The sequence below is a fragment of the Phyllobates terribilis genome, unplaced genomic scaffold, assembly GCF_046119375.1.
Source record: "Phyllobates terribilis strain yellow unplaced genomic scaffold, ASM4611937v1 Scaffold_1__5_contigs__length_1240528914, whole genome shotgun sequence".
NCBI lineage: Eukaryota > Metazoa > Chordata > Amphibia > Anura > Dendrobatidae > Phyllobates > Phyllobates terribilis.
The window spans coordinates 362,544,099-362,566,453 of record NW_027362761.1 but is presented as its reverse complement, the minus strand read 5'-3'; the positions used below and the strand labels follow the sequence as shown (position 1 = coordinate 362,566,453).

The following is a 22,355-nucleotide window of genomic DNA, read 5'->3' as shown; positions in this document are numbered from 1 at the left end:
TGGCGCTATACAAATAAAAATTATGTCAGGTTCCCTTTAATAATTGCATTGCAGTTTTGTCTACAAAATATAACTCTTTCTCTCCTTTTAAAGATTAATATGATGCTTGCCAATTTGTACAAGAAGGCTGGGCAGGAACGATCCGCTGTGACAAGTTACAAGGAGGTGTTGAGACAGTGTCCTTTGGCGCTGGATGCCATTTTAGGTATAACCTAATATTATTACTTCAATTTTTGTTTCGTTCTTTATTTCTTTTTTTTTCTCCTCCATGTTGTGGGGGAAAAGTTACAAATATATATATTGTCTTTTACCCCGACATTCCCCCCTAAACACTAAGCTTTCCCTTGCTTCGGGGCCTTTGAGACTGTCCATGTGTGGGGAGAGGGGAGGTGGATTTCTTCACCCAATCATCTTAGAAGCTGCCCCCTTATGGGACGCCCCCAGACAATTGAGCCCTACCCTGAGTGACACATGGAGTTCTCCCAACTGACCCTAAACTAAATCTCTCAATTGAACTTTATCATGGGGGGGGGCTGGTCAGGCTTGTTCAAAGGAGTGTATTTCTCCATATCTTCTCTTGATTCAGAAAGGTCCCGGAGGTTGGGACAGCATTGGTTATATTTTCCTGTTATAAGGGAACTATGCAGCACAGGACCACCAGGCCCAATACTAGTAGACCTCCCATTACTAGACAAACTTGTTGGAGGAATCCCTTGAGCCCTCCCAACCAACCTGAGAAGAAGGAGGTATCTACCCCTGTGTGGTAGCTGTCCACCCTGGGACAGACAGTAAGCATATGGAAAGGATATAGAAGAAGGTAGTCATCTTTTATAGACTCGTTCTGTCTCTCTTGCAGTGGGAGGCGTGAATCCAGGTGCTCTTGCCCTCAAGCTTCAGAGCCGTCGGGGTGGTGAGAAGCACAGTGTACGGTCCCTCGAACTGCGGCTGGAGGCAGTCTTTCCGGACAAACTTCTTCACATACACTAGATCGCCTGGGATGAAATCATGTACTGCATCACCTGTAGATTCTGGGAGAGAAGCAGATACTGGAGAGCGGGTGTTAGTCAATTCTCTAGACAGAGCAATCACAAATTTTACCACTCTATCATTTGTTTCGGACAATTCTTGGGGCCTAATCTCTCCTATCTTGGGCGGGGCCCCAAACAGAATTTCGTAGGGAGTTAGCCCATGTTTAGCTTGTGGGGTGTGTCTGATATGATACAGTACTATGGGGAGTAGGTCGGGCCAGGGGAGGGGATGATCTTGGGTCATTTTCAAGAGCTGGGTCTTGAGTGTGGAGTTCATCCTTTCCACTTTGCCTGAACTGGCAGGATGGTATGGAGTGTGGAGGCCCAAATCTGTTCCCAACATGTTCCAGAGTTCTTTGTAGATATTTGCTGTGAAAGCTGGTCCTTGGTCCGATTCTATGACTTGGGGAACTCCAAATCTGCAGGCAACTTCGGTGATCAGTTTCTTGGCTGTGACTTTAGCAGTCATGTTGACAACCGGGTAGGCCTCGGGCCAGGCTGAGAACATATCCACGGCTACCAAAACGTACTCCTATTTTCCTGCTTTAGGCATTTGGATATGGTCGACTTGTATTCTCTGCCAAGGGTAGTCTGGTTTAGCCAGGTGTTGAAGAGGGACCCGTGCCGTACACGTTGGGTTGCAGGTAGCGCAGACAGAGCAGGATTTTGAGTACGCAGTCACAGTGGAAGAGATTCCGGGTGCAAAGTACAGTTTCTTGATACATGCCAAGGCTTGATTCTTTCCTCTGTGTGTAGGCCCGTGAGCCCATGCTGCCACAGCTGAGTACATGCGTCTAGGCAAGCAAGGCTTCCCATCCACTTGGCAAAGAGTTGAGTTGACCTTTGAATCTTTGCGACCTGCCATCCTGACCCCCCTGAATTCCACTCGTGTCTCCGCTGGACTTGTATGGTCTTCCGCCGGCTGTTCTTTGGCTCTTGCTCTAGTGAGCGCCACAGCTACGGTTTGCAGGGTCTCCCCCCATCTCTTCTTCCTTTTCCTGCCACTTTGACACATTCTCCACTGCTGCAGTCTTGGCTGCTTGGTCAGCTAGGTGGTTGCCCCTGGCTTCTCTGGATTCTAGTCTTCCATGAGCCTTGACCTTGATAACAGCAACCTGAATGGGTAGTTCCAGGGCCTTCATTAGGGCCTTAATCCATGAGACATGTTTCACTGGTGTACCTGCAGCTGTGATGAATCCTCTAGACTTCCACAAGAGTCCAGAATCATTGCAAATTCCATGTCCATACCTGGAATCGGTATATATATATATTCGCCGTTGTTCCTGCTGCCAGGTGGCAGGCCTCTGTGAGAGCCACAAGTTCAGCTTCTTGTGCAGACATGTATGGTGGTAGAGCTTCAGCCTTGAGGACTGTTAGGTCTGTTGTGACAGCATATCCCGTGTGGAACTTCCCTTGAGGGTCTGCGAAACGGGATCCATCAGTCCATAGGTGCAAGGCAGGGTCTGCGAGCGGATGTGCCACCATATTCTCTGGAGCAGAAGTCTCTTCCTGCAAAATTTTTATACAATCATGAGGTTCCACCAATGGACCTTCACCCTCTTCACCTTCCCCCCTAGAAGGTGGAAACAAAGTGGCAGGGTTGATAGTCAGACATCTGGTAAATGTTATATTGGAGGGCAACAATAGGGAACACTGCAGCCGCAGGTGTCTTTGGTTGTGAGATGTTTCGGAGATGTTTGTTGCAGAACAGCTGAGAGATCATGGCCGGCCTGTATAACTAGATCATGTCCAAGGACGATATCAGCTGACTTGTCAAGGAGGATGTGAGCAGCGTGGACCGCCTTAAGGCACGTGGGGGCAGTTCGGGCGACAGGGTCCAGGCGGGCTCAGTAGTAGCCCAAAGGCCGATACTTAAGATCATAGCGTTGTGCTAGAACTCCAGAGGCATGACCTTCCGATTCCGAGACAAAAAGGTGAAATGGCTGAGTATAGTCTGGTAAGCCCAAGGCCGGGGCAGAGACAACAGCCTGTTTAAGGCGGTCAAAACATAGTCTGTGTTGATGAGAAACACGTGGATCTTCGGCATGAAGCCAAACTGAGCCTTCATTCTTGAGACAGTCGTACAGAGGTTGCATGAGCTTTGAGGCATCAGGGATCCATTGCCTGCAGTAAGTGATGAGGCCAAGGAAAGTCTGCATAGCGGAGTAGGTGGTTGGGAAAATGATTTCCATGATGGCTTGTTTTCTTTCTTCAGTCAGATGTTTAGTACCTTGTGATATACAATATACGAGGAAAATGACCTTGGGCAGACACCATTGGACTTTGCCTTTCGAGACTTTACAGTTAGCTGAGTGAAGAAACCAGAGAAGGGATACTGACATCTCTGGCAAATTTTCTTCAGTGCCACAGAGTAAAAGATCATCCACATACTGTAGAAAGGTGACCTGAGGGTTCTCTTGAACCCATGGCTCCAGAATAGACTTCATAGAATGAGTGAATTGGTTAGGAGAGTTCTGGGCTCTTTGCGGAGTCCTGGTCCATGTAAGCTGTGCTCCTTGAAAGGTAAAGGCAGAAAGAAACCACGAATCTTCATGTAAGGGTATACTGAAGAAGGCGTTGGCCAGATCTAACACCGTAAACAAGGTGGCCGTTGGAGGCACCTGAGACAAGAGGGTGTTTGGGTTGGGTACCACTGGAGTTTCTAAAATGGTAGCTGCATTGACGGCTCTGAGATCCTGAACCAACCGGTATCTTGGAGGCTCTCCCGGAGCGGTTTTCTTTTTTTTACAGGAAAGAGGGGTGTATTGCATGGAGATACACATCTGACAAGGACTCCTGATTCCAGGAGGGAAGCGATTTGGGTACCCAAGCTTTGTTCTTGTGCAGCCTTGAGGGGGTATTGTGGCAACCGTGGGTACCTGTGTCCAGGCTTGAGGTGTACTCGGACCGGGGGAACCTGCAGGAGGCCGACGTCCTCTGGCCCACTGGACCACAGAGAGTGAGGGAACTGTGAGGTATCAAGAAGAGTGTGAGGTTGTATGGTCATCATCATGAGAGGGAAGGCTTTAAGAACACAGCGGTCTTCAGTCCCTTGTTCGGAATGAGGGTCCCGCAAAAGAAGCTCCATACCATGGTTTCCGAAGGTAATTGTTGCCTTCATCCGCTCTAAGAGATCGGCTCCCAACAGATTGACAGAGCAAGTTTCAGAGACCAAGAATCTTGTGAGTACTCCGGTGAACGGTCCTGCAGACACAGGGACTGTGAGTGGAGAGGAAATATGTTGGCGGAGGGAGAGCAGTCTGGCCTGAAATTCTGGGGAGTTGAGGAGGATATCCCCAGGGTTGTGGGTGACTCCCATGGGGAACAGAGGGAAGCGTCTCAGCATCGTGGACTGGAGCAGAGGGTGTCACATTAGTTTCAGATGGGTGCTCTGGGACTGCGGGCTTTTCCACCTGTGCTGGTGGCTGGTAATATGCACCGGACGGATCTAGTAGTGGATATAGGCCGGATTGGGGCTTTCCGGGCCTCCCACAACAAGTAAGAGGTGTAGCAAGATGGCCGTTGGAGGGAGGAGTTAGAGTGGGAGTGGGAATGTTCTTGGAGGCAGGAAAAGGTGTAGTAAGATGGCCGTTGGAGGGAGGAGTTAGAGTGGGAGTGGGAATGTTCTTGGAGGCAGGCTGGGCATCGTGCCATGGGCGGCCCGCCCCACAGACACAGCAGAACTCCGCCCAAAGTGGGTTTTGCTCTCCACACACCCGACACGTCCACCCCTCCGGTAATTTGTTGTTGGCACCATTATAGGGCGGTGGCTGAGGGCTCGGTGTAGTGACAGGCATCAAAGGTGCAACGGCCATTTTGGAAGCACATAACAAATCACAGTCTGCAGCTTTCATGTATCCGAACAAAGGCTCGGCATTCTCTGTCCCCCCCACACCATCCACTTCTTTCCAGCCTTCAGACTTCAAATCACTCGCTACTCTAAGATGTGCTTGAGCCTGGTGCAGAAGTCCTAAATCACTCAACTTTCCCTTTCTCTGTGTGACGCATTCTTTCTACACTGAAAACTAAAGCCTGCCTGTACTGGATAAACTTTTCATGTTATACAAATTCCTAACATTCTTCTTGCCTTCTTGCCTTCCCGTAACTCCACTAATTGGCTTAACTCCTACAGCAGCATTCCACAACTTACAAGATCTTTCAAATTTGAATATACGCAACATTTTCTTATAGAATGCAATGATCTGTCGCGACTCAGATCACTGGTGCAGTCTACAGGTCGCCACTCGTCAGTGTAGAGTACTCCTCAATACACTGATAAGACAGAGAGTACACCTCAATCTATCCCTTCCCTAACCTTGAATGGCGACTTTACAGTACGACTCACCACGGCACCCTGACTGACAGCAGAACCCCTCCTTATGAGGTTTCTCTGTATAAGACGAAGAGTACCCCTCAATCCGTCTTCTTTCCTACTACGGCACCACCCGTCAGTGTAGAGTACACCTCAATACACTGATGAGATAGAGAGTACACCTCAATCTATCTCCTTTCCTAACTTTGACTTTACAGCAGTCTCTGTGGTAGACGAAGAGCACTTCTCAATTCGTCACAGATTCTGACAGCACAACACCTCCTTACACTACAATTCAGGAATGCTTTGAAACTTCGACTATCAGTTACGGGAGGGAGCTATCTAAGAAAAGTACAGTGACCGGGGGAGGAGGAGGTGGTGTTCACACGAGCACGCGCAGGCATGCGACGTCACTCGTTTTAACACTTGCTGGTTCAGGACGTGGTGCGGGACGCCTAAGGTCTCACCACTCGACCGGTCACCCACCCAGATCCAACCTGACAGCCCCACAGAAACCGCTGCGGCTGACACACAGGCAAGTGAGACATATAAAATACATCTCAACTTACCGTGTTCGATGGAGGTTGATCAGGCCTCAAATTCAGCCACCGCGGTCACCACCAGGGAAGTCAGCAATATGGGTCCGGGAGGGCGGCGTACCGCTAACCACGCCGCACGTTGAGCACAATTTGTGTGGGTCGTGATGACATTCCACTCGTCCTCCAGTCACTCCAAATTAAGGCTATGAGCATGGGTCAACCATTCAAAGAATGAGTCAGACAACAAGCTGGTTCAAACTCGGAGCACGCTCAAAAGACTACTACAGACAATGTTCTCAGCAATGTTCTGTGTTTATTCCTACATACACAAACCTAAATACACTACATAATGGGGAGGGGATAGGGGTTGTCCGGGGCGGGGTAAGCCATGAAAGTCCAGTGTCTGGCCACTCCTGATTGGTCCACATCTCCTTATCTCAGTCTCTGGGCAGTTATTGCAGCCGTCAGCTTATAATCTTGTTTCGTTTCTCTGAAATAAGTCTTGGCAACACTGGAACTGTCTTAGTTTAAGTTTCGATTTGAATAATACGTAGCAAGGAAAGCTTATTGTTATAGAACTCAAAATGGTGGTTAGTACATTAGCAAAAAAGCGTATAAAAGTTACAAAAGTATAAAAGTTACAAATATATATATTGTCTTTTACCCCGACAATGTGACAACTGATCTAACAGACAAATCAAATTTGATACTGAAGTTTAGGATAAGTCTACATTCACACGTCCGTGTGTCCAGTCCGTGCAGAGACCACGATGTATGGATCGACCGAGGGTTCCCTGACCCGCACTTTACAGCTGTTGAGTCCAGGTCAGGAGACCCATGACTGGTCCGTGCACAGACCTAGACACACGGGTGTGTGAATATAGCCTAAGCCTCCCTTTGGTGTCTTCATCTTTTGTAGAACCACAGCTGAAGATCCAAGCGTGAATTGAGATGTGGCTGATCCGCAGTTGTTGATTTTCATATCCACAGCATATTGTATGGGTTGCAGAAATGGGTCTTATTTTCACTGTGAATATTACACCTTTTAAACTTGATGTGGTCAAAGGGCTTGTCTGCTACAAGTGGCCTAGAGTGATGAGAAAACAAATCGATCTACTCGCCTACACTCCTCCATACACCCCAATGTATCCCCTACATGAACTAGTCAGGAGATCTGCAGGGGGCACGTAGAAAGGAGTGCCACTGGTCCGGTAGGTGAGTATCGACTTTTAATTTTCCCACCACCCTGCGCCCATTCAGAATGAGTTTTTAAATTGGTGGAAAACCCATTTAAATCTCCACTGAATCCACACTTGAATAAAATTGTACTCCAGGTTTTCTGTGAAATCTACAATAATAAAATCCCTGATTGTCCAAATCTAGCTAAAAATGACGACCACATGGTTTAAATTCCTTCTTGGCACATTTTTTGCATTTCGAGAAGTTAAAAATAAGTGTTACATTTCTTTTGTTTTGGAAAGATTAAAATGGCCGTGCTGCCTTAGTACAACCCTCACAGCAAGCCACGAATTTCAACTCAAATTGAACAAAAGCTGTAATTGGGAACTATTGACTACTTCTTCAGATGGATATTTTTGTCTGCACGAAGAGAAAAAAATAAAATATTTTTAATTCAGCCTTGTAATTAAAGTTGGAGAGAAGCTGTGCGGTATTGAGGGATCTGAGCAATCTGCTGCCCAGTGGGGTTGGACACGAGCGTTCACTGTTGGGAAGATGCTGTGTATTGATTGCCCATCAGTCAATGTAATTTTAGAAAGCAACGCCTCGTACTAATGGAAATAAGTCGCCCACGTGCATTGTGGATGTAACGGCAAACACAGCAGCCTGTGAAAGTGAATGCTGAAAGTTTCCGGGCTCCTTCCTCAGGCTCCGCTCTAGGGCAGCATAGGAATCTAATTCTACATGATCAAGTGTATCCAAGATTGTTTTAGCCAAGATGACATTCTCTTGTGCTATGGAGTATGTCAGCGCTATATAAAGATAAATACCATTATATCACCTTGTGCGTAGTATGTGGAAGCATCATCCACCTGTGCTATAAAATGTCACCTATCTTCTATTTGCAGGTTTGCTGTCTCTTTCTGTAAAAGGCGCAGAAGTAGCTTCTATGACACTAAATGTTATTCAGAGCATTCCCAATTTGGACTGGCTCTCTGCCTGGATCAAAGCGTATGCATTTGTGCACACTGGGGACAACACAAGAGCCATTAATACAATCTGGTAAGTCACCAGTGGAAAACTGAAATCACAAGCTAAGAAAATAGGTTTGCATCAATCCCAAGGGGTCTGTCAGGGAAAGCGGAGTGCAGCAGTCCCATAGAGAATAAATGGAGAAGTGGTCGTGCATGTTCCATTCTATGTAGGATAGAAGTGCCCTATTCTGGGGATCTGTGGGGGTCCCACTAGTCTGCCCCCACCGGCATTTCCCCAATGATCTAGAAGTTATCACCTTTTCTGTGGATAGATACTTCTTGCCAGAATACTCCTTTTAACCCCTTCATGACCTTGGACATACCCAGTACATCCTGGTTGGGAATGACTTCCCAACCTTGGACATACTGGGTACGTCCTGGCGACTTTGCACGCACAGGAGCTGTGCGCGTGCGATCGCTGCTGGGTGTCCAGCATATATGATGGCTAACACCCAGCTCTCCTTGCCAGGAGTGTTGCCCGCACCGCTCCCAGCAGTTTAACTCTCTAAATTCTGCGATCGATATCGATCGCAGCATTTAGAAGAAAGGGAGGGGGCTCCCCTCCGATTGGCACCTCCGTGAATTCATCGCAGGGGCCCGAACATTGCCATGGTGACCTAAGGTCATCATGACCACATCTGGGTCACCAGGCTACTGGAAGCCTCTTAAACCATGCTCTGTGCATGCTCTAACAGGCTTGTGTCAGTGCAGAACTGACAGTTATAAACCATTGCAATGCTTGTGCATTGAAATGGTTTATAACAGCGATCAGAACTGTGAAAGTCCCACAGATGGACTAAGTAAAAAAAAATAAAATATTGTAGAATTTTTTACAAAATAAAAATAGATTGTGTGATAGAGAGATTTTATATATGTGTGTGTGTGTGTGTGTGTGTGTTTGTGTAATATATAATATAATATTTTACACACACACACCGCTCAAAAAAATTTAAAGTGGAAAAACACACTACAGGCTGATCCAACTTTGATGTAATGTCCTTAAAACAAGTCAAAATGAGGCTCAGTATTGTGTGTGGCCTCCACGTGCCTGTATGACCTCCCTACAACGCTTGGGCATGCTCCTGATGAGGTTGCGGATGGTCTCCTGTGGGATCTCCTCCCAGACCTGGACTAAAGCATCCGCCAACTCCTGGATGGAGCGAGACATGATGTCCCAGATGTGCTCAATCGGATTCAGGTCGGGGGAACGGGCGGGCCAGTCCATAGCTTCAATGCCTTCATCTTGCAGGAACTGCTGACACTCCAGCCACATGAGGTCTGGCATTGTCCTGCATTAGGAGGAACCCAGGGCCAACCGCACCAGCATATGGTCTCACAAGGGGTCTGAGGATCTCATCTCGGTACCTAATGGCAGTCAGGCTACTGCCAGTCATGCACATTTGTGGCCTGCTGGAGGTCATTTTGCAGTGCTCCTCCTGTTCCTCCTTGCACAAAGGCGAAGGTAGCGGTCCTGCTGCTGGGTTGTTGCCCTCCTATGGCTCCCTCCACATCTGGTATCTGCTCCATGCTCTGGACACTGTGCTGACCGACACAGCTACCCTTCTTGCCACAGCTCGCACTGATGTGCCATCCTGGATGAACTGCACTACCTGAGCAACTTCTTTGGGTTGTACTGTAGACATCGCCTCATGCTACTGTACCTCTAGGGGTGAGAGCAATGGCAAAATGAAAAAGTGACCAAAACAACAGCCAAAAACGATGAGAACAGAGAAATGGTCTGTGGTCACCACCTGCAGAACCACTCCTTTATAGGGGGCATCTTGCTAATTGCCTATCATTTCTACCAGTTGTCTGTTCCATTTGCACAACAGCAGGAGAAATTGATTCACAATCAGTGTTGCTTCATAACTGGACAGGTAGATTTCACAGAAGTGTTATTGACTTGGAGTTACATTGTGTTGTTTAAGTGTTCCCTTTATTTTTTTTGAGCTGTGTGTGTATGTGAATAATAATATATATACACAGTGGTGGCCAAAAGTATTGGCACCCCTGCAATTCTGTCAGATAATACTCAGTTTCTTCCTGAAAATGATTGCAATCACAAATTCTTTGGTATTATTATCTTCATTTAATTTGTCTTCAATGAAAAAACACAAAAAGAATTGTCCTAAAGCCAAATTGGATATAATTCCACACCAAACCTAAAAAAGGGGGTGGACAAAAGTAATGGCACTGTTTGAAAAATCATGTGATGCTTCTCTAATTCGTGTAATTAACAGCACCTGTAATTTACCTGTGGCACCTAACAGGTGTTGGCAATAACTAAATCACACTTGCAGCCAGTTAACATGGATTAAAGTTGACTCAACCTCTGTCCTGTGTCCTTGTGTGTACCACATTGAGCATGGAGAAAAGAAAGAAGACCAAAGAACTGTCTGAGGACTTGAGAAACCAAATTGTGAGGAAGCATGAGCAATCTCAAGGCTACAAGTCCATCTCCAAAGACCTGAATGTTCCTGTGTCTTCCGTGCGCAGTGTCATCAAGAAGTTTAAAGCCCATGGCACTGTGGCTAACCTCCCTAGATGTGGACGGAAAAGAAAAATTGACGAGAGATTTCAACGCAAGATTGTGCGGATGGTGGATAAAGAACCTCGACTAACATCCAAACAAGTTCAAGCTGCCCTGCAGTCCGAGGGTGCGACAGTGTCAACCCGTACTATCCGTTGGCGTCTGAATGAAAAGGTACTGTATGGTAGGATACCCAGGAAGACCCCACTTCTTACCCCGAGACATAAAAAAGCCAGGCTGGAGTTTGCCAAAACTTACCTGAGAAAGCCTAAAACTTTTTGGAAGAATGTTCTCTGGTCAGATGAGACAAAAGTAGAGCTTTTTGGGAAAAAGCATCAACATAGAGTGTACAGGAAAAAAAAGAGGCATTCAAAGAAAAGAACACGGTCCCTACAGTCAAACATGGAGGAGGTTCCCTGATGTTTTGGGGTTGCTTTGCTGCCTCTGGCACTGGACTGCTTGACCGTGTGCATGGCATTATGAAGTCTGAAGACTACCAACAAATTTTGCAGCATAATGTAGGACCCAGTGTGAGAAAGCTGGATCTCCCTCAGAGGTCATGGGTCTTCCAGCAGGACAATGACCCAAAACACACTTCCAAAAGCACTATAAAATGGTTTGAGAGAAAGCACTGGAGACTTCTAAAGTGGCCAGACCTGAATCCCATAGAACACCTGTGGGGAGATCTCAAAATGGCAGTTTGGAGAAGGCACCCTTCAAATATCAGGGACCTGGAGCAGTTTGCCAAAGAAGAATGGTCTACAATTCCAGCAGAGCATTGTAAGAAACTCATTGATGGTTACCAGAAGTGGTTGTTCGCAGTTATTTTGGCTAAAGGTTGTGCAACCAAGTATTAGGCTGAGGGTGCCAATACTTTTGTCTGGCCCATTTTTGTAGTTTTGTGTGAAATGATCAATGATTTGATTTTTGCTTCATTCTCTTTTTTGTGTTTTTTCCTTGCAAGCAAATTAAATGAAAATTGCAATCACAAATTCTTTGGTATTACTCAGTTTCTTCCTGAAAATGATAATATTATCTGACAGAATTGCCGGGGTGCCAATACTTTTGGCCACCACTGTGTGTGTGTATATATATGTATGTATGTAGATAGATAGTACAGACCAAAAGTTTGGGCACACCTTCTCATTTAAAGATTTTTCTGTATTTTCATGACTATGAAAATTGTACATTCACACTGAAGGCATCAAAACTATGAATTAACACACGTGGAATTATATACTTAACAAAAAAGTGTGAAACAACTGAAAATATGTCTTATATTCTAGGTTCTTCAAAGTAGCCACCTTTTGCTTTGATGACTGCTTTGCACACTCTTGGCATTCTCTTGATGTATTAATAAAAAAAAAAAACTTATACTCTAAGGGCCAACAAAAATATTTTGTATTTTTTTTTTTTTTTAATGTTTGGATTCTTCTTTACTTTGCATTTTATTTAGTTATTGACTTTAAACTTGTTTTCCTCCAGTTCTTTAGAGAAGAAATCTTTGCTGAGAGACAATGTGGACCTACTGGGGAGTTTGGCTGACCTATATTTTCGGGTAGGCGATAATAAAAATGCCATTCTGAAGTTTGAGCAGGCGCAGATGTTGGACCCTTATTTGATTAAAGGTATTTACCAGGTCCTTTTTATGTGAGTTTTTTTTTCTGTTTTCCCCCCTCTTCCTACTTTCTATATTATATTTATATATCTGTACTATACTATTGTGATGCTCTTAAGGTTGTAATGCCCTATAATACTTGGACAGTTAATTTTTTTTTTTTTTTGTCTATGTTCAGTCAGTATAGATTGTCATTCTGGCCAACAATGACTTCAAATGCCACCAATTGTTAGATGGTTTCTGCCTTTAGGCTGCGTGCCCACGATGCGTTTTTCAAGCATTTATGCTGCAGAATTTCCGCAGCATAAACGCTTCAAAAACGCTTGGTAATCTGCCCCCCATGGTCCCCAATGACAAGCCGCACTGTCAATGCCCATGCTGTGTTTTTTTCCGCAGCGTTTATGCTGCTCTCAAAAATCCGCAGCATGTCCATTAATTTTGCAGAAGCACGGCGTAATTGCTGCCATTGACTTGCATTGAGACGCATATAATCCGTGTCAGTACATTTGTACTCACGGATTATATGCGTTTCAATGTGTGGATGGTACCCAGGTCTGGAGGAGAGGAGGCTCTCATCCAGACCTGGGTACCATTGTACCTGTAAAAACAAGAATAAAATAAAAAATAAAGATTATATTCGCCTTCCGACGGCCCCCGGTCTCCTTCCCTGTGCTTGCAGGCAGGACTGAAGGACCTTCGGTGACGTCACAGTCATGTGACCGCAGGCCCTTCAGTGCAGTGTCCCGCGATCAGCTGACAGCCAGGAACGCGTGCAGCTACACACGCCGGGCCATCGGAAGGTAAGAATAGATTTATTTTTTTATTTTTTACCATTCTAAAGGTCACACTATATAAATCCATGCCGGTTGCATGGATTTATATAGTGTGACCTAGTTGTCAAGCACTTTCCAAGTGATGCTAAAATCGCTTGGAAAGCGCTTATCAACCCGCATGAGAAATAGCATGTGAAGAACACTTCACATCCGCATGTCCCTAGCAAGAAAAACGCATGTACAATCCGCATGTATTTGGCAGGAAAAACACATGTACAATCCGCATGTATTTGGCAGGAAAAACGCATGTACAATCTGCATGCGTTTTTTCTGCCAGGGAGATGCAGAAATGCTGCAGAAATTTTCTGCTTCATTTCTGCATTGTGGGCACACAGCCTAATTTGTGACCTGATTGTTGATGGAGTTCACTATTGGCACAAACAACTTTTCAATTCTTGCTAACAACTGCTCCCAGCTAGGACTATTGAGTCCTGCGTGGTAGGGAACGCTTCTTTCAAGCACTTTTTATGTCTCTCTGTTTTTGTCTGAGCTCTATAGTGTTTGACCATCGTACTGTACTGATTGATTGATTGATTGATTGATTGACATGATGGACATTCACACAAGAGATTGGACTTTGTTCATAAATGCTGAAACTGGCAAAAAGATATCCTAATCGGTGGCAACTTGTCAGATCAGATATCCTTTTGAGATGCACTGGGAGATACTGAAAACGTCACATCTTATCTTTTAATTTCTCCGCACTCCTTCCTTATGCTGTATAGAATGGATTCAGCCCAAACGTTAGGCATCGTTTACAATAAGTTGTTTTCCTGTGATGTATATTGGAAATAATGTCAAAATTTAAAGTGGCTTTCCATGATATTGTAACACACTGTCATCTGTCATAACTTTATTAGAGGAATACTTTCCCACATGCCTTCATTTCCATAATGTGTCTTGAAACACTGTTCACATGGGCAAAGGCATTGAAGTCTTATTACTTCCTGTGATGCTGCCTCAGATTAGCTTGTGTTTCAGGCTTTGATTTCGGATGGATAGTCACAAACCTCTTCTGTGGGTGGGCTGGGCTCTCCCTGAGTGACATGCAGGTGGGCGGGGCTTTCTGCCATCATTTGCTGTGCGCATGCATGCTGCAGACAAGCTTTCTGTTACATGCAAGCTCTGCCCAGCGCCTGAGCCCTTTCTGATCTGCCCCAAAACTATCAAAGCTTTCACAGTGCTTGCAACCCATCTCTTGCTCTCTTCCCAATCAAAGGCAATAGAATATTTAACAGGATGGGCTTTATTCTAAGCTCAGTGGCAGCTTATGTTACTTTTTTTTTTTTTAAAAGTGACCTTATTATGTTTCTGTTAATCTGCAATGTTCAGTGATGCCGCTCCTTATTGAATTCTTTTCAACCACTCTCTAAGAGCAGGTGCAGATGACCCATGTTTTTAGTCCAAGTGCGATCCGACAAAACATCGGATCACGCAATATATATTGCGTATAATATATTATACTAGATGGTGGCCCGATTCTAACGCATCGGGTATTCTAGAATATGTATGCGGCCAACCGGGCGCGACTAATCAGCGAAGCAGTGTTTTTAAATGGGTTGTGCACTACTTTAAATTCAGGACAGCGGTGTTTTAAATTTCGCGCCAATATCGCTGATTGGTCGCGGCCGCTGGCACACACCTCAATAAAATAAAGGGAACACTTAAACAGAATATAAATCCAAGTAAATCAAACTTCTGTGAAATCAAACTGTCCACTTAGGAAGCAACACTGATTGACAATCCATTTCACATGCTGTTGTGCTAATGGAATAGACAATAGATGGAAATAATTGGCAATTATCAAGACACCCTCAATAAAGGAGTGGTTCTGCAGGTGGGGACCACAGACCACATCTCAGTACCAATGCTTTCTGGCTGATGTTTTGGTTACTTTTGAATGTCTGTTGGGCTTTCACACTCGTAGTAGCATTAGACGGACTCTTCAACCCACAGAAGTTGCTCAGGTAGTGCAGCTCATCCAGGATGGCACATAAATGCGAGCTGTGGCAAGATGGTTTGCTGTGTCTGTCAGCGTAGGGTCCAGAGGCTGGAGGAACTATCAGGAGACAGGCCAGTACACCAGGAGACGTGGAGGGGGCCGTAGGAGGGCAACAACCCAGCAGCAGGACCGCTACCTCCGCCTTTGTGCAAGGAGGAACAGGAGGAGCACTGCCAGAGCCCTGCAAAATGACCTCCAGCAGCCCACAAATGTGCATGTGCCTGCACAAACGGTTAGAAACCGACTCCATGAGGGTGGTATGAGGGCCCGACGTCCACAGATGGGGGTTGTGCTCACAGCCCAACACCGTGCAGGACGCTTGGCATTTGCCACAGAACACCAGGATTGGCAAAGTCGCCACTGGCGCCCTGTGCTCTTCACAGATGAGGTTCACACTGAGCACATGTGACAGACTTGACAGAGTCTGGAGACGCCGTGGAGAGCGATCTGCTGCCTGCAACATCCTTCAGCATGACCGGTTTGGCAGTGGGTTAGTAATGGTGTGGGGTGGCATTTCTTTGGAGGGCCGCACAGCCCTCCATGTGCTCACCAGAGGTAGCCTGACTGCCATTAGGTACCGAGATGAGATCCTCTGACCCCTTGTGAGACCATATGCTGGTGCGGTTGGCCCTGGGTTCCTTTGTTTAAAAAAAAAAAAAAAAAGTGTTTATTGAATTTTGCACAAAAATCAGAACATACAATCTATAGGGCCAACAGATGCCCAAAACTGTGCCCCAACCTCTGGGCTTACAAAATGAACAATATAAAAATAAAATAAAAGGAAAATACATATACATAAAAGAAAAAAGAATGGATTAATTACATTAAATTCCCCATATATTAGATGGTTGTGAGAAATAATTTATATCCGTAAGTGCTGTGAATGTCGCACCTCCGATCTTGCAATAGTGTAAATATGAGCCATGCAAGGTAGGGAGAGGGGCCCAGAATCGTCCAGCGCGTCACCCAAACTCAGAACAGCATACAAAATATCCCGCTTCCTCAACGTTCCCCATGTATAGACAATGGGCTGCCTAACCAAGGTTCCCATATTTTATCAGTTTTCTTCTTTGCCTTGAGTGTGTGTGTGCCAGAGCCCTTTCATATTGACAGTTCGTGTTCGTCTGGTCACTATCTCCCCCACCGTAGGGATGCCCACTCCTTTCCATTTAGCCGCGATAGCTGATCTAACTGCGATCAGAATATGTGACAAAATTCCTCTAACTTCCCATCCATTAATCCTATATGAAGTATTCCCATACTAGGTGTTATCTCTAGGTGAGTCCCCAGTACATCCCATATCAAACTATCCAATGCCCCCCATAGTGATTGAAGTTTTGGACAAAACCACCCCATGTGGCCCAACGAGCCTTCCCCATTGCATCCTCTCCAACATAAAGATGATGATTCAGACCCGAAGTGTACCATCTGTGCCTGGTAGTAGTACCATCTCATGTGCATCTTTTTAAGCTGCTCTAGGTGGTTTAAACACGACGAAACTCGCTGGACCTCATCCAAACCATCCCGCCAGTCCTGAGGGTCCGTCGAAATTCTTAGATCCCGTTCCCAACGAGTCATATACGTCAATTTATCGTCCAGATCTGGGTCGTTTAGAGCCCTATAAAGTATAGAAACCCCCTTAGAACCGGTCTTAGAGTGGAGAAAGTAACCCATAGCTCTTTTATCCTTAGGTAGAGCAAAAAAGGGGGATGTCTGTGTAGAGTGGAGTAAATGCCTTATTTGCAAATACTGGTAAAACAAGGGCCGTAGGTCTGGGAATCTCATAACTAGTTTATCAAAAGGAATTATTACATTGTCCTCCAACAGGTCTGCTAGCGATTGAACTCCAGCTGTCACCCAACGTTGAAGGTTAATATATGGAATATGATATTCTAGAGCTCGTAAAGAGATCTCAGTCCTGGGGAGTAACAGCAGTTTGGATGCCAAATTCCTCCAACAATGCATAGTAGCCTCCGATGTTGGTAACACGGCGACCATAGTGCTTCGCTTCACTACTTCTGTCTCCAATATCAATCTGGTAGAATGGTTTCGGGCAAGTAAGGACTCTATTTGCAACCATTTGTGGTCGCTGTCCATGTTCCACCAGTCCCTGGTTCCCGTCAAGACCGCCGCTCTATAGTAGGCTATGAGATTGGGCATGCCCATCCCTCCCATGTCATATGGATAATACAGAAGTCTACTAGACACCCTCGGTCTCCTATTGTCCCAAACATAATTATTAGCCAGTCTTTGAAGGGTATTTATGATTTTAGAAGGGATTTTAATTGGGATACACCTAAAATAGTATAAAATTTTTGGAAGGACCTTCATTTTAAAAATATTTATCCTGGCTATCCACGATGCAACAACGTTTTGTAATACCGCCAGCTCCTCCCGCACCGTATTTATCAGTCTACTAAAATTTACTTCCTTCAATTGTTTTGAAAGGGTTAAGGTGATACCCAAATACGTCATTCCTTCCTGCGCCCACTGAAAAGGGTATGCTCCTTCCAGTCTTTGCCTAAGTGACAACGGAACAAAAATCGGCAGGACAACCGTCTTGGCTGCATTCAGTTTATAATACGAGATGTTTGTAAACGTTTTGAGATCGGACATAATGGCAGAGAAGGACCTGTCCAGATCAGTCCACCTCGTCTGCATATAGACCGATTTTGTGGAGGACCCCCCCCCACCAAGATGCCCGAAATCTGAGTTTTCTAATCTTTTCAGCCAAGGGCTCCATACATAAAGCAAATATGACTGGAGATAAGGGGCAGCCCTACCTTTTCCTGTTTGTTATGGGGAAGGATTCAGAGAGGAAACCAGACGTCAAAACCTTAGCGGAAGGAGTGGAGTACAATGCGTTAATTGCAGACAGAATAGGTCCTTTTAGTCCAAATTTAAGCAAAACACTTTTAAGGTATCCCCAGTGCACCCTATCAAACGCTTTCTCAGCATCTAGCGACAGGAGTGCACTGGGGAGGCCGCTTAACTCTGCCATTTTAATCAGATCCAACATCCTCCTCGTACCATCTTTAGCTTCCCTACCAGCTACAAAACCAACTTGATCCGAGGATATCCGGGAAGGAACGACACGATTTAGTCTAACAGCCAAGAGCTTGGTAAAGATCTTTACATCACTATTCAAAAGTGCTATTGGTCTAAAATTACCTGGAGAATCAGGGGTCTTTCCAGGCTTAGGCAATGTGACGATCGTAGCCTCCAAATTAGGTACTGCTACCTTTCCCGAGTCTCTCCAGGTATTGTATAACCTTATAAGGTATGGGGTAAGAATTTTTTGGAAACCACGATAGTACTCGTTAGCTATGCCGTCTGGGCCAGGGGTCTTATGACATTTGGATGAATCAATAACATCTTTCAGTTCTACTTCTGTGAAGGGGGCATTCAATAATTGTAACTGTTCCCGGGAAACCTTCGGGAGCTTCAAATCACTCAAATATTGATCAATATCTGACTGTTGTGGCTGTGGGGTATCAACATCCTCTTTTAAGTTGTATAAAGATTTATAGTATGCAGTAAAGACTGCAGCTATGTCCTTCGGACTTCTGGCTATCAACCCTTTCGAGTCCCGTAGATGATCTATTCTGGATTTAGCAGCCCTTTTCTTGACCCGCCTGGCCAAAACGGCTCCCGGCCTATCTCCCATAGTGTAGTGACTAAGTTTGAACTTGCGGAGGTTATATTCATATACTGCCAGCAGATCAGAGCGCGGTTTAAATCTGAGCTGATATATGGCCTCAGTGGTAGCCGGGGAAGGGGAGGTTTTATTTAATATTTCTAGCTTTTTCAACTCAGTCAGGAGGTCATTCCTGTGTTGCTCCCTCTTTCTTTTCAATTGTGACGCTTGTTGTAAGAAGACTCCCCGTATCACCGCTTTGTGCGCTGTCCATAAAGTCTCGTCGGAAACTGTGCCATTGTCGTTTAATTCAAAATAAGATGTCAATTCTGCTGTTGCTTTTGTCATTATAGAGTCATTCAATAATAGAGAGGTGTTTAGTCGCCAGTGTGGTGTTGGGTTGAATTGGTGCGCAAGATGTACACGTAGGTAGATCGGTGCATGGTCAGACCACGTAATCGTTCCAACCTCCGCAGATATACATCTATTGAGAGCTCTATTGTCTACTAGGAATAAGTCAATCCTACTATATGACCCATGTCGGAGAGAATGAAAAGTATAGTCCCTTTCACTGGCGTGAGAGTATCTCCAAAAATCGTGCAGACCAAATTCATGGACCAACTTGTCCAATTCTCTCCGAGGGCGACCCGATCTAGATGAGCAGTCTAAAGTACCATCCATTGGCATGTTAAAATCCCCGCATACAATAACCTCCCCTTGTTTAAGTGTTGAAATGGTAGAGAGGACTTTTCGCACAAATGGGAGCTGGGCAGAATTTGGGGCGTATAGTGCTGAAATCGTATGAGGGGTCCCATTCAATGTACACACCAACACACATCTACCCATGGGGTCTGTACACATCTGAATGATCCGGAAGGCCACCGAATTTTTTATCATAATACAGATTCCTGCTGTTTTAGTCTCTGCATTTGCAAATAATATATGGGGGAATTATGCCTGATGCAATCTATGATTATCAGCTGCCAATAAATGCGTCTCTTGCAGACACACAATGCCTGCCTTCGATTTCCTCACCTCCCTCCACAACATAGAGCGTTTGGCAGGTGAATTTAACCCTTTCACATTCAACGAGAGAAATTGTATACTCATAATTACACATAAAGGAGGAAATTGTTATGAGCCGCATACAAAAATCCAATTTTTCTCTCTCCCCCACACCACCCCTCATGAGCAATTCACTGAAAAAAGCACATATGTCCTTAGAACGATCAGCAGTTACGTCAATAGAGGAAATATACCTCAAGTTAAATTAAAAAAAAAAAACCTGATTAAACAGTAAAATGAAAGAAAAAACACAGCGGAAAAAAGTCCGCAGAAAAAAACATAGAGAAAACTTCAGTCAAAGTAAATTCTTCAGACATAAATCTGACCACGGGGTCCCGTAAGATTTTCAAATCTCGCTGTCACTCAGCAAGATTTCTCAGTCCAGAGGATCACCAACCAGACGGCTTCCGCCGAACAACAGAGAACCGTCAGTCAATAAGCCAAAAGGCGCTCAGAGTTCAGAAAAGAACAAAGGGAAAAAAAAGGTCAGCAATCCTCTAACAGCTCCATCTCAGCCAGGATAGCGTCCTCGCCTCTTTCAGGTCGATACCCATTCCTGTGCAATTTTCTTGCCTTTAGCAGATTGTCTAGGAGCATAGGCAATCTTCCAGGATGCCAACTTCTCTTCCGCTTGTTTAGGGGTAAAACACGCTACCACGCCACTGTCACGGAGTATTAGTAGTTTTACTGGGTTGAATCCCCATCTATACCGTATGCCGGCCTCTCTCAATGCCCTGCACACATGGGCAAATTCTCTTCTTCTTTGCCAGGGTAGCCGCAGAAAGATCTGGGAAGACCTGCAGATTTTGAAATTCCTCAGGCAGCCTGGGGGTTTTCCTTAGTTGGTATAGGAACATGTCCTTCATAGTGAAGAAATGAATACATGCCAAGGTATCTCTAGGCAGGGTAGGGTCTACGTGTCTGGGCTTCGGTGTTCTATGAATCCTGTCCACCAGTAATTCATTAGGGGCAACCTCAGGTAATACAGCCACCAAGAAGCGTCGCATGAACTCGGAGAGATCCTTATCTGGCACTTCTTCAGGGATTCCCCTAAGCCTCACATTGTTATGTCTGGATCTATCTTCTAAGTCATAAACTTTATCAGTGACCCGAGACATCTCTTCCCTGAGTGCCTCATTTTCATCTACCAAGGCATTGATCGTTCTGGCATATTCTTCCATCTTGTTTTCAATGTGGGAAGTGCGATCCCCAATGGAAGTAATCTCCCCTTTTATCTCCTGCAACATTGCCTGCATATCTTCCCTCATGGAGGAGCGAATTGCAGCCAGAAATTCTTGCATATCTGCCCTTGTCATTGTTGCTGTGTGTTCATTATCCCTGCTGCTGTGTTTCATTCTCTGCTTCCCCTCCCCCTGAGCCTCTAGAGGAGTGTGAAGAAGTTACAGGGGAAGCGGGTGCCATCTCACTGTTCTTGTTGTTTGTCCCCTCTGGAAGAAAGCCTCCAATCTCGCCGGGGATCCTCTTTTTTGAGACCTTCCCCTGGTCATCATGGGCCCTGGGTGTTCTGCCGCCACCGGGTGTTGGGTAATAGGCTGTAAAACGATGCTGTGTTGCTTTATGCTGGTTTTAATCCTGGCTTGCTGGAGCTATGCAGTTAAGCTGCTGCCACCTTGTCTTGCAGGCCACTCCCCCGCCCTGGGTTCCTCCTAATGCAGGACAATGCCAGACCTCATGTGGCTGGAGTGTCAGCGGTTCCTGCAAGATGAAGGCATTGAAGCTATGGACTGGCCCGTCCGTTCCCCAGACCTGAATCCGATTGAGCACATCTGGGACATCATGTCTCGCTCCATCCACCAACGTCACGTTGCACCACAGACTGTCCAGGAGTTGGCGGATGCTTTAGTCCCGGTCTGGGAGAAGATCCCACAGGAGACCATCCGCAACCTCATCAGGAGCATGCCCAGGCGTTGTAGGGAGGTCATACAGGCATGTGGAGGCCACACACAATACTGAGCTTCATTTTGACTTGTTTTAAGGACATTACATCAAAGTTGGATCAGCCTGTAGTGTGTTTTTCCACTTTAATTTTGGGGGTGACTCCAAATCCAGGCCTCCATTGGTTAATAAATTTGATTTCCATTGATGATTTTTTGTACAGAACAAAGTATTCAATGAGAGTATTTCATTCATTCAGATCTAGGATGTGTTATTTGAGTGTTCCCTTTATTTATTTATTTATTTATTTATTTATTTATTTATTTTCAAGTGTTTATTTCTGTTCATGTTGATGATTATGGCTTACAGCCAATGAAAACACAAAAGTCATTATCTCAGTAAATTAGAATACTTTATAACAACAGCTTGAAAAATGTTTTTAAAATCCGAAATGTTGGCCTACTGAAATGTATGTTCAGTAAATGCACTCAATTCTTGGTCGGGGCTCCTTTTGCATCAATTACTGCATCAGTGCGGCGTGGCATGGAGTCAATCAGCCTGTGGCACTGCTGAGGTGTTATGGAAGCCCAGGTTGCTTTGATAGCAGCCTTCAGCTCGTCTGCATTGTTGGGTCTGGTGTCTCTCACCTTCCTCTTGACAATACCCCATAGATGCTCTATGA

The 22,355-nt window shown here is 45.3% G+C and overlaps 1 protein-coding gene across 2 annotated transcripts in view; it reads left to right on the top strand.

The window, feature by feature from the left end:
• Positions 1 to 22,355, top strand: part of ANAPC7 (anaphase promoting complex subunit 7) — a 48,881-nt gene that overhangs the window by 8,596 nt on the left and 17,930 nt on the right. For both annotated transcript variants that reach the window (XM_073676303.1, XM_073676302.1), the window contains exons 4-6: positions 94 to 205; positions 7,967 to 8,120; positions 12,108 to 12,250. In XM_073676303.1, the coding sequence (XP_073532404.1) occupies positions 94 to 205; positions 7,967 to 8,120; positions 12,108 to 12,250 (409 nt within the window). The remainder of the gene's footprint in view (positions 1 to 93; positions 206 to 7,966; positions 8,121 to 12,107; positions 12,251 to 22,355) is intronic.